The 12,326-nt window shown below is 34.0% G+C and overlaps 1 protein-coding gene across 2 annotated transcripts in view; it reads left to right on the top strand.

Annotated features, from left to right (window-relative positions):
- Positions 1 to 12,326, top strand: part of LOC144440790 (gamma-aminobutyric acid type B receptor subunit 1-like) — a 212,038-nt gene that overhangs the window by 169,733 nt on the left and 29,979 nt on the right. For both annotated transcript variants that reach the window (XM_078130179.1, XM_078130178.1), the window contains exons 7-11: positions 1,610 to 1,727; positions 4,576 to 4,639; positions 4,910 to 4,987; positions 7,248 to 7,398; positions 12,116 to 12,248. In XM_078130179.1, the coding sequence (XP_077986305.1) occupies positions 1,610 to 1,727; positions 4,576 to 4,639; positions 4,910 to 4,987; positions 7,248 to 7,398; positions 12,116 to 12,248 (544 nt within the window). The remainder of the gene's footprint in view (positions 1 to 1,609; positions 1,728 to 4,575; positions 4,640 to 4,909; positions 4,988 to 7,247; positions 7,399 to 12,115; positions 12,249 to 12,326) is intronic.

The following is a 12,326-nucleotide window of genomic DNA, read 5'->3' as shown; positions in this document are numbered from 1 at the left end:
TGTGTATATGTGAATTAGAGAGACAGATGGAAAAAGTTATATTTAATAGAGGATGTGAAATGATGAATGCAAACAGACAAACAGATATATCATTTTAAAATCTTTGCAGTAGACAGGAAGACATATAAAATTGACATATTCCATCTGTTTAGTAATGTGATCTTTGTTCAAGTATCACTTGAAAAGTTCAGATATTTATTCTCACCAATTTTCCAATCCTGCTGAGCACGTACTCAGGAAATATATCAAAGAGCAAACAATTTGTCAAGCGCAGAGATGTTTTTCACGCTAGCTAGGAAGTAAAAGGTATATATATATAATTCTATATATACTTGGTGAAGTTCATTAATTTGTTCTCCTGCAAACAAATTGCTCTACAGACACACATTTCCCAGTTGGATTCCAATAAATGACGTTTATAAGAAGGCGTAAATTTTGATGAGTCAGAAGGAGGAAGGAGTGAGACATTTAAGCACTGATCTCTCGTGAACTCTGTGTAATCCATCAGTTAAAACACAGTATCAGTGCTAAGTGATATTGTACAACAACCTCATACATTAGTAGAAAGATGGGGAACTTTCAGAACACGGCAAATGATACAAATGACATTTATTCTGAAAAATCTGCCACTTCTGACGTAGCTCTCCACAATTAATGTCTATAAATCTTGAGAACATCTCAGTGATTTTGACAAATGGAAAACGGAAAAGTATTTTTTCCAGAAAACTAAAGAGAACAGTTTCTTATCACACCACATGAAGTGACAAAGATGGAGTTCAGTCAATATATTATTCACCCTACTTCAGTTTGTGAATTTCAAGTATTTTTTTGTTGTTGAGATTCTTGGTTTGTATTCCGTGAACGATAAGATATTATAGCTCAAAAAACCTCTTACATGCATTTATGATATACTGCCTATTGATCTTTCCCTAATGTACACAATTGCACCGATTTCAGGGACACTTTATGTTAATACACAAATTTGTTCACACATTAGAAAGTGGTTGAAATGAATTTGTAAATGTAGGGCTATTTCATAGAAATAATTTCCTACATTTATTTTGCTTTTTGTTGTCTAAAAAGAGTAATTCAGGTATCATTTAAAGTGAAAGTCGCTTTTCAGCTAGAATGAAAGTTGTTCATTGATTGATTGATTGATTGATTGATTGATTGATTGATTGATTGATTGATTGATTGATTGATTGATTGATTGATTGATTAGTGGTTTTGTTGACACAGTGATTGATTGACTGATTGATTGATTTGATCAATTGATTGATTGATTGATTGATTGATTGATTGATTCCAGATTTAAAGCATGGATCATTTGATCTGATACAAGTACATTGAATGTTCAATTTATTGTATTTACATTGGATAAGTTTATTAATTGTTCATAGAATTAATAAAAAGAACAGGTGTTTGATATCATTGCTTGCTTGCTTTATTGATTGATTGCTTTAAATTGATTGATTGATTGATTGCTTTAAGTTGATTGATTGATTGACTGATTGATTGATTGATTGATTGACTGATTGATTGATTGATTGATTTATCAATTGGAAACATAACTTACTGTCGAAATTCTTCTATTTTTGCCATTATCTAGGACAATGACAAGACTAGCGTCCAAAGGTTTAAAACTTGAAGATTATGATTACCATAATAAAACAATACCAAACGAGATTTACAAAGCAATGAATGAAACAGATTTCTTTGGAGTCTCAGTAAGTACCAATCTGATTTAAAATCCGATGTAGAATACATAGCTGTTACTTTTATTGTCGTTTGTTCTTTTGCGAGTGCTCGATACATAATCTGACACAATACCATAGGTTTTCCCGAACCCTATCTCATACTTACGAGTAGCCAAACAAATCCGTCTTACAATATAACACCCAACCTTCAAAATTGAAAGAAAGAGAACCATCTAATAATAATAACAACAACAACAACAACAACAACAACAACAATAACATCTGATTCATTGTCTGCACTCTATGCTCTTGCTCGTTTCGAACAGAGTGCTGTGAAGTACTGTACCCATATGTTTTGGCACATTACGTGTTCTCGTTTGTTGAGGGAATTCACTCAGCACTCTCGGGTTAAATTAAGATTTAGTGGTTGTCCACAAATCGTCTTTGCACTAGTAGGCTTTGGATATTGTGTTGTTCATTTCAATTCTTCAATAGCATTTTACCTCGTGCTAGAGGGTCAAAATTATGAGTAAGAAGGTTGACTTATTTGAACGTGTGTCACATGGAGCGGAAGTATACCGGTATGTGACAACACAAATAATCAAATGTTCATTATTTCCACAACATGCCTAGGCGGTATAGTTCTATTTCTGGTACCTGAAGAATTACTAGCCTAGAATCAAATCATGTCGGATATTGGCTATTGCCCCCCTCCTCACACTACACCTAGAATAACACTTTCAACATTTTACTTTTTGGCATAAACTGGCACAAATTCATATTTGATTTTGATTTTCGTGCTGTTGCTTGATTAAGTTTGGTAACTCCGTCATGTGATTATAATTGACTATAGGGGAGCAGTACAATGTATTATTACCATAGCATACCAAGAATATGTACATTTGATCACAAACAGTGTATCTGAGTCTATGGACAGTTGTTATTTCTTGTGCTTAGCTATTGGTATTCAGTTGCTGTAAACAACAGCATAGTATTAGGAGTATACCCAAAATGTTGAATTTTCCCAAGTATAGCTTGTAAAGTCTAATTTTCAAAAGATAATGAACTACAACCAAATATATCCTACAGTTATTTGTCATTATGATTCATAGATAATCTAGCATTGTAATTTAGCTTTGAGTCACACATTTAATGATAAAAAAGAATATTATCCTGCCCATCTTGACAACTTTACCTTGGGACTAGAAATGGGAACAGGAGATGAAAGGATTACTTGATAACAAATCTTAAAAGCTTGCTGGTGTAACTATTTGAGTTACCTTGTATTGTTTATTAGTGTAATGGACTACATGTCAGGGGCAGTAACTTCTCAGTTTTTTTAGATTTCTCAGTACTAATATTACTGCCATGAGTAACAAGGTCAAAAGTCAAAGTATCAAGGTCTGATTTTAAGGTCATGGCTTTCCCATTAGTGTGCATTTTTGCAGTTGTCTGAAAACATCTTCCTTAATCCGATGATTGATTGTTTATCAGGAAGTAAATACTCTAAAAATCAATGCAGTTCTTTTATCGCCACCAAGTTAAGCAGCTTATCACAGTCTGTAGAGCATTAAGTGTGAACATGTAGTCTTGATAAAATTAACAGTATCCAATAAGAGATTTTGCATCTCGTTGCAGATCTCGCGAGATATGCAAATATACCTAATCGTTGTCAATGATCGTGGTCAAGCATTCATCATGGCCATGTGCGATGATATTGAGAACAATAGTGTTGCTAAGCATTAGACAATTTCATCTTGACCACCCTCAAGTGGTTGCTATGGATGCAGTGGCTCAGGCGAGATCTCGATAGATCTGCCGTGAGACGAAAAACGACTCATAATGTGATATGTATTTGATTGATTTCTCTCTTGATGTACATCAGTATATATACTACCAATGATCACAGCTACAGAACTAATCTTCAAATTCTCAAACTTGTGTGAACAATTAGTTTCTGTTTCTGGTCAACATTTTCAAATAGAACCAAATATATGTACTTTTATAAACATTACTATAAGTTGTATTGTTGGATAATCATATACAATCATGGCTCCCCACACTTTGTCCAAAATGCATTTACAATTATTACCCCAGGCTTAAACCTATAATGATGCCAAGCAAGTCAACATTGTGGGATATACTCCTTGTCATGCTCTTGCTTACAAAAACCGAATACCAACTTTATCCTAACTTTGATAACAACAAAAGCACAAGAAAGTAATAACAATTCGTTGATTCAGATACATGTAAAAAAAATGTTAACATTTCCTTAACTCCCTGAGCGCTTACAGCCTCTCTAAGTGAATAGGATCAAATCCTTCGTATAACAGTAGCTATCCTACCAGGTTCCCATTTATACATATGGGTCGGTTGATGTGCTGTAAACCCAATATTATTTATCTTACATTTTGTTTTTAATGTGTATGTGTATTTTGTTGTTGCAACATTAATTGAAATACCATTCTCAACAATAGATAAAGTACATACAAATCATCATTTATACTGTCATTTTCACCATTTTATTGTTTGCACCTTTATCATCTTTATATTTGCCATCTTCATTATCATTATCATCAACGTCACATCCATCATCATCAGCGTCATCATCATCATCATCATCATCAACATAATCATCAACAACATGACAACCATCTTCTTCTTCTTCATCGTCATCATCATTATCACCAACAACATGACAACCATCATCATCACCATCATCATCATCATCATCATCACCATCATCATCATCATCACCATCATCATCATCATCACCATCATCATCATCATCATCATCATCATCACCATCACTATCATCATCATCCTCTCATACTCTAACTGACAGAGAATATAAATTTTCCATCTCTATTTTCTATAGGGGCCAGTAGCATTTTCAGCCACGGGTGACAGATTAGCATGGACACAAATAGAGCAAATGATTAGTAAGTTTTACATTTCACAAATACATGATGAGCTATTGCTTTTATTTACATTTTGAAATCATAACTGTAAGTTACTTTTTAGATGTAACTAATTAACACAAAAGTTCACGTAACTTGAGAATATGTGTGATAATTTCATTGCTATATTGTAAATTGAGAGAGGGGAAGTGGTGGCATAGACATGTTCTGATATGTCTTGGTATGTATGCATATGTATCAAAAGTATTCATGTCACTTATATTAAAGCCATGGTTTTGATTGATATTTCAGATGGAACCTACCACAAAGTTGGATTCTATGACAGTTTAAACAACAACTTAACAATGATCAGACCTATTAAATGGTTGGGTAAGTAAAACTGACAATGTTAGCTAGAGTCCAGATTGTGTCTGTCTCATATCTGTAATGTTCCCAGGTTTTGGATCAGTTTTCATCAGGAAAGGTATGAAGCTTGATCATATACCGTAGAGTATCCCTGAATTCAATCAAGGTGCTCATTGCAATCATTCAGTTTTCTTTTGTTCCTCAGTACCATTGGCTATGGTATTGTCGATTGAAACCTCTTGCTCTTGGTCTAATGTCAGTCCTAGGTAAGTGTAGAGGTTTGACAGACACAGCTGTAGAAGTGCCATCTGATCAGAGTGTGGGCAGGATACCCATGACAGTTACCACATATATGTTGCATTATTAGAACAAAGTTTGTAGTTTCCATGAAATAAGTTGCCTTTTGACATAGTTAACTGTAGAGGTTTGAACAGCTATTTCTATAGAAATACCATCTGATCACAGTGTGGGCAGGATACCCTTGATAGTTATCACATATATGTTGCAGTAAACAAAGTTTGTGTAGTTTCTATGGTGAAACTTGTTGCCGTCGGGCCAGTGTTGTTGCTACTTAACTGGAAAGGTTTGACATCTATAGAAATGCCATCTAATTATAGTGTGGACAGGATACACATGAGCACATATCCCATATTGCAGTTGACAAAGTTCTTGTAGTTTCCACAGTGAAATTTGTTGCCACTGGTTGTTCAGTTGTTGCTAGTTAACTGTAGAGATTCGAACAGCCACATTTGTACCAATGCCATTTAAGTACAGAATGGACAGGATACCTTTGAAAATGAGTCATAGTATAACTCAAGATAATGCAGTTTGTATGTCAAAACTTTTTGCCTTATATTGCTTGTTATAATTACAGGTTTTGAACTGTCACATTTGTTGAAATGCCATATATCTAATCACAGTGTTCACAGAGCACCTTTGAAATTGTTAAACATATGTCATGCAGTTTTTATTTTGAAACTTAATCATGCTTCTGGCTGGGATGTCCCCAATTATAAATTGTGATCATAGGTTGTTGCATTGGACAGTATTACTTTTAGTTTACCTTAAAGTTTTGTTTTCATAGTTGCTTCACATGTGGCGCTTTCATAACTAGTGTGTTAGGATAGTCGTATTGCATCTTGAGCTAGATGTCCCATTATACAGTAAATGCTGTAGGAAGTCATATTAGCAATAATGATGGACAGTAAATCGTGAATGTTTTATAGCAAACTCTTCACAATGTAGATAGCATGCTACAAAGTGCCAGGGGCTTAGGTAAAGCCAATTAGCTGTGTAGGTTGAACAGTCATAGCTGCAGGGAAGTCATTCAAATTCACAATGTTAATTTTGTATAATATCCTTCGAAATTCACAATTAGTATTGTAAGGAATGTCGTAGCATCTACTGCTGTGTCATACGACCATAGACCAGTTTATTGATTGTGAAAAGAAATTGGTAAATAGAAGGAACTTCATATTCGTCCTGTCTGTGAAAAGAATTTGGTCAATAGAAGGAACTTCAACTCTTCCTGAGGCTCATGAAATGCTACTATACAAATCAAGTTATGGGCAAACTTATAGATTGACACAAACTAAACTAGTTGTGCTATGTGTTGATGTAAGCTGGCATTCTCCATCTCTATTTACTGACAGAAAGTAATATTTATCTTTAATTATTTCATAAGATTTCGTATTAGCCTCCTTGCAGATCAACATTCACATTTGTTGAATTCATGCATCATTAACAATGTAATATTTTACAAATATGAAGTACGAAAAATGTGAATGTCACCCTGAATTTAACATTCTAGAAATGATCCATTTAGTCATGTTTCAAGCTTTTTTAAGCCAAATAAAAAATGTGTGTTTCCGATAACTCGACTGACCTAAAGGCGCTAACCCTAAAACATTTTTGAAACATTTCAAACAAAAATGTAAGAAAATCTTGTCTTCTTGACAGTCATGCACTTCTGTATTCTTTCCCTAGTGATGCCTGTACATATTTCATCAAACTATCATAGAAGGGGTATTCTGACTGATATTTCGTTTGTGTTTTGGTCAAAGCAATATTTTTCAACAATAAATACAATACAAACTTAAGGTAAAGATAAAATAAAATAAAATATAATCCTTACCTCTCCCTACCTTTTTTTCTGAGGCCATCTTATCGGACACATACACAATTAATTTTGTTCGCCGTAGTTGGAAAAAGTGATTCATAAAACACATATGATAGTAGAATCAAAATTAAATGTCATGTATTTCTCTTTTTTTCGTTACTTTAGGTGATGGTCCACCAGCTGACCGAACAATAAAAATCCCTAAAATGAGTAATATTTCCATGAACTTGTATGCTGTAATGTGTACATTAGCTTTTCTAGGAATTGTAGTGGCGCTTGCCTCACTTACATTTAATATATGGTTCAGAAAAACAAGGTAAGTGGTCACTGAAATATAATCAATTTTTTATAAAATATGTATTGAAATTATGTCAAAACTAATGACAATCTGACCTGGGATATAAACTATAAATGATTCTTTGCCTCAGGCAGAGTTTTGATGAAACAGATATCTCTCTCTTCACATTCACACTAATTGGTCAGCATGCATCGCTGCGAGGGTATAACAGACCGCTGTGACGATTCCAGGAACAAAGTCAGAGCATTTAATGTGAATTCCACAGGGTGTCGGAGAATGAATGTCCAATCTTCTTATTTCTTCAGAAGTTTCAATTAACGTATGACAAATCACATTTCAAAAGAAATTTGTCATATATAGGTGCGTGCTTGTGAAAATCGATCACAACAGGCTACCTACTCTAGTGCCCACATATTGACACCCTTACATAATTTTAATATTGCAAACCTGTAAAATTCTAAATTGACATTATAATGAAGCCAATTGTGTCCATTATTCTGGATATAATTTTGATGATTAAATCGGAAAAGTTATTAATTAATTGCTCCATAGTATTTTACAGTGTTATATTTTATTAATGTGTAGAAAGTAAGTTGTTTTAAACCTGCTGTATCTGCAGCTAGATTGTGGTTTTTTTAACTGTAAGATATAATTGACCCACACATAATATCTTACACCTAGAACAGTACTAAACAGTTCCATGAGTTCTGTGAGTAATTGATTTTGTGTAGTTGTACACCTAGTATGGTACAAGAAATACAATCAAATTGAAATTTGCATCTGCATCTTAAAATCAGCAGCCCCCAACACAGTCACGATTTCTACCTGGTACTATACTTTACTTATTATGGATGAAATCGACTTTTAGTTAACATTTACAATGTCTAAAATATTGATATTTTAACAACTTTCAGTGAATTCATTGTTGATTGTCTTTGTGGAAAAATAACACTGCATTTACAGTTAGTGCAACTTTATTAAAGGAACTTGTATTTAATATGCGGTACTTGTAAACTATTTTATTATTCAAGACTGAACTACAGGAAAAAAACCCAGAAGTTTATCTATGCGGTATGTTTCATGTGGTTTTGATATCAATCTGATGTAAATCTGGATAAAGGGAGAGGGGATTTGATAGTTTTCCCGACCTGATTAAAATCTTGGTCGAGAGTAAGGGATTCAATAACAGCTTTTGTACGTCACATGGTCCTTTATTTTCCCTTTCGAATAAGCCTGGTGTGTCCCAAAGGTCAAGTAAGCATACGTTAGTGGAATTATGACATTTAGAGAGATAATGGGGAAAATGCAGTTATCTGGCTAGGAAGCACAAAAACTAAGTTCATGAATAATTGATTTCAAATTCTGTCTCCCCTAAACAAAGCTATATATATCTTTGTAAGCCTATGAGAATGCCATGTGATGATGTCTCTGATGGTGTAGGAGAGCTTTGTGTATATTTGTATGTGGAGATAGGTCTATAAGTTTTGAAGTCATGTTAGACTTACAGTGTAAAGGGTAAGCGCCACTCGAGAGACATTTTCATAAAACATCACCTACAAGTATTTGCAATTTCAATGAAACATCAAGTTGATCTTGTGCATTTATAGGGTATCTTTGCTATTCTGTATTGCATCATGGGAGACAGCAGAAATACATTATTCAATGACTGAACATTGAATATTCACAACAGCTGTTTCACACTGAAGTGTATAGCATTTGTACTCATGAACATTTGACGTTCTGCTATCTCCCATGATGCAATAGCCCATTCCAAAGATACCATGTAAAGGCACAAGATCAACTTGATGTTTATCTGAAATCACAAATAATTGTAGGTGATGTAAAAGCATGAAGTGATTCTCCAGGACCCATGTTGTATGCAAATGTCTCATTTTTCTGGGGTGGCATTCCCTTTTAATACAAAGCAGGATAATATGAAAAGGGTTGTCTCAGGCAAACAGGTTTTGTAGGTATCCTTGGTCAGGATTTTTTGCATAAATGTGTAAATAAAGTATTAAGATTTATGGCATGGCAAAAAAATAAGTCCTTAACAACAATGCCCAGGCCCATAGCAATACAAATATAAGCAATAAAGATTTATATCATAGCAAAAAACGGATCCTTAGCAATGATGATGAGGCCCACAGCAATAAATATGTAAAGCATAAAGATTTACTGTATTGCACAGAATGACTCCTCATCAACAGTGATCAGACCCGTAGCAACACCACTGTATAATGATGGCTGGGTTAAAAGAAAGATCATTAGACTTATATCATACATAATAAGTCTGCACAAACTGTAACTGCACCACAACAACTGTTTAAATGAAATGTTTGGGCAGGAGGGCGGAATAGCAAATAGTGATTAAATGTCCTCAAAAAGAAGCTTTCTGAAACCACTATACTATAATCCTTAGCAACCATGACAACTGCAATGGCAACTACAAAAAGAGGTAATTGTTCCTGTTCACACTAGAACTTTGAATCAATTGCCATACAATCATCAATTGCCATATCTGCTGTAGGTGCTATTTCACCACCTGATGGAACATTCAGTACCTAATGGAATAGTCAGGAAGATATTTTTTGCCAATTGAACAGAGCTAAGAGAAAATAGGACTAGAGACCTACCTTAAAATGTAAGAAGGATATGTCATATTTGTCACTCAGTAGACATTATACCTCCAGTAAAATTAACTTGTACTAAAGAAACCCTCTGGAGATGTACAAAGTTGCATCAGTCACTATGGTAATCACAAGTGGTCAGGTGCGTTTAAGTGGGTTTTGACACATATCTGTGTTTAATTATGCAAAACGATTTTTTCCCCACTAACTACTTAAACGAGGCTTAAAATATTCATGTGTGAGAGTAAACACTTCTGGAAAATGACGACTGACAATCATTTTACATCTACCAAACTAAAGTGTTTTCAATTTTATGTTTCTTCCCCCAAGATAGTTTAGAAAATATTTGTCCAAGTTACAATTAACTTTCCGTACTTCCCGTAGAATAAGGTGTTCATGATTGTGTAAATATGATGCGTTGTTGTCAGTCAGAGAATTTATGATTAGGCTCATTTTAATACTGTACATACTTTATTATGATATAGGAGAAATAAACAAGTTATCTCATAGTGATTTTTTGTGTATTTTTGTGTTTGGATTTTTTTATTCAGGAGTTTACCACAATTTGGTGAATGCAAACATACAGCCCATTTCTTGTCAGTGCTCACAGTATCTGTTTGATACAACCATGCAGAATCAAAACTAATAAACTGAACATATGATTCACTTTGAGATAATGAGATTGAATGAATACGGTTCCTTGCTATACCTAAATGACATGAACTAACATGCTACCCATGCAGACATTAAAACATTGGTGCGGGCATGTCTGCATCTTGTTGCAGTATTATGATTTATTTCACTTAGGCAAAATGTAGCAAGAAATTGGATCTTGCGATCATAAAGTATAGAATGTGCAGTTTTGTATTGGTTTCTGTATGGTTTCTGTATCCAGTGAACACTAACATGAAGCAGTCTGTACTTTTGCCGTGTTCAAAATTAAAATAATGGTCCATTTCCAGTGCATTGACATACAATTCATCTAATCCATCATATGTAAAACTAACCTTGTCAGATGTCTTATTTCTTGTAAATAGCTATATTTCACCAGGACTATTTGTATTCTCTAGGTTAGAATAATTGCTGCCTAGGGGATAAATTTCCCTTAACATCAGAGTTCTTATTATCTTCAAACTTTGCCATTGAAAGTTTGTTCTTGGTTCTTTTGGAATGATGGAAGGAATTTGTGGGGTCATAGTCTTGTTTGAAGCAAATCATTAATCTTATATTTTCCCATAGAGTTAACACAGTATTTGGCAGCCATGTTAGATTCTAAACTATAACTGAATTTTGATATTCTGACCTCTATTTTATGAGACCAAAGATTTCTTTATTGATTTTAACTGAGAATAGGTCCGAGTTTTGTTGTACAAAGTAACAGCAAAAGTGTAAAGAATTTACTTCCGCGGGTGCATTCTGGTGTTAAAGATATTTTAACACTGCATAATCTACAACATAGCAATTTAAAATATCTATGTTAGTAAAGAATTCCAATTCAGTTAACAGGGAGGGGAGATAAATTTTGAATCTTTAATCATTCATGCAAATTAGCATTTAAGTTTTTATCGAACATCTGTCTTTGATTGTCTAGATCTAGCTACATGTAGTAGAACCCTTTTGTGAGTGATTTCTTTGCTTGGCTTTTGTACCCTTTTGATATCACCGCCTTTGATTGGCCTGAAGGAGATACCCTTCAGTGTCTGATTGGTCACTATCTCTGATTCGGCTTGGGCTTTAAGACAGACTTACTTGAAACTTCACTAGCTGTAACTAGAGCATTATTTATTAGATGAGATAACCAAAACAATATTCCCTGACAATTATTAAAGTACCAATAACTTGACACTGTACATGTTAATTACACTTCAGTTTTGTCCGTAAATAGTACTGTAACAGGTGTAAATCGCGTCAAGTAAGCTGATTTTAGGGTGCGGACCCAAAAATAAATTTGTAATGATTAGATTTATTGTATTGTATGTTATGTGTATACATGTAGCAACACAAATACATGTACATACACAAATTGTGGGTACATTTACCCATAGCTGAAGAACAATAACTTGTTATCATTGACTGACTTTTGTGAATTGTTTCTGTTTTTCTTACAGATATATTCAGCTTTCCCATCCAACTCTCAATAATATCATAGTAATAGGCTGTATAGTATGTCTAAGTTGTGTCTTTTTACTGGGTTTAGATGAAAAATTTGTATCTTCTGAAATATATCCCATCATTTGTCAGGTAAGTCTATATCATTCCTACATACATACATACATACATACATACATACATACATACATACATACAGACAGACAGACA

The sequence above is a fragment of the Glandiceps talaboti genome, chromosome 10, assembly GCF_964340395.1.
Source record: "Glandiceps talaboti chromosome 10, keGlaTala1.1, whole genome shotgun sequence".
Classification (NCBI taxonomy): Eukaryota; Metazoa; Hemichordata; class Enteropneusta; family Spengelidae; genus Glandiceps; species Glandiceps talaboti.
This window is presented reverse-complemented; position numbering and strand designations above follow the sequence as displayed.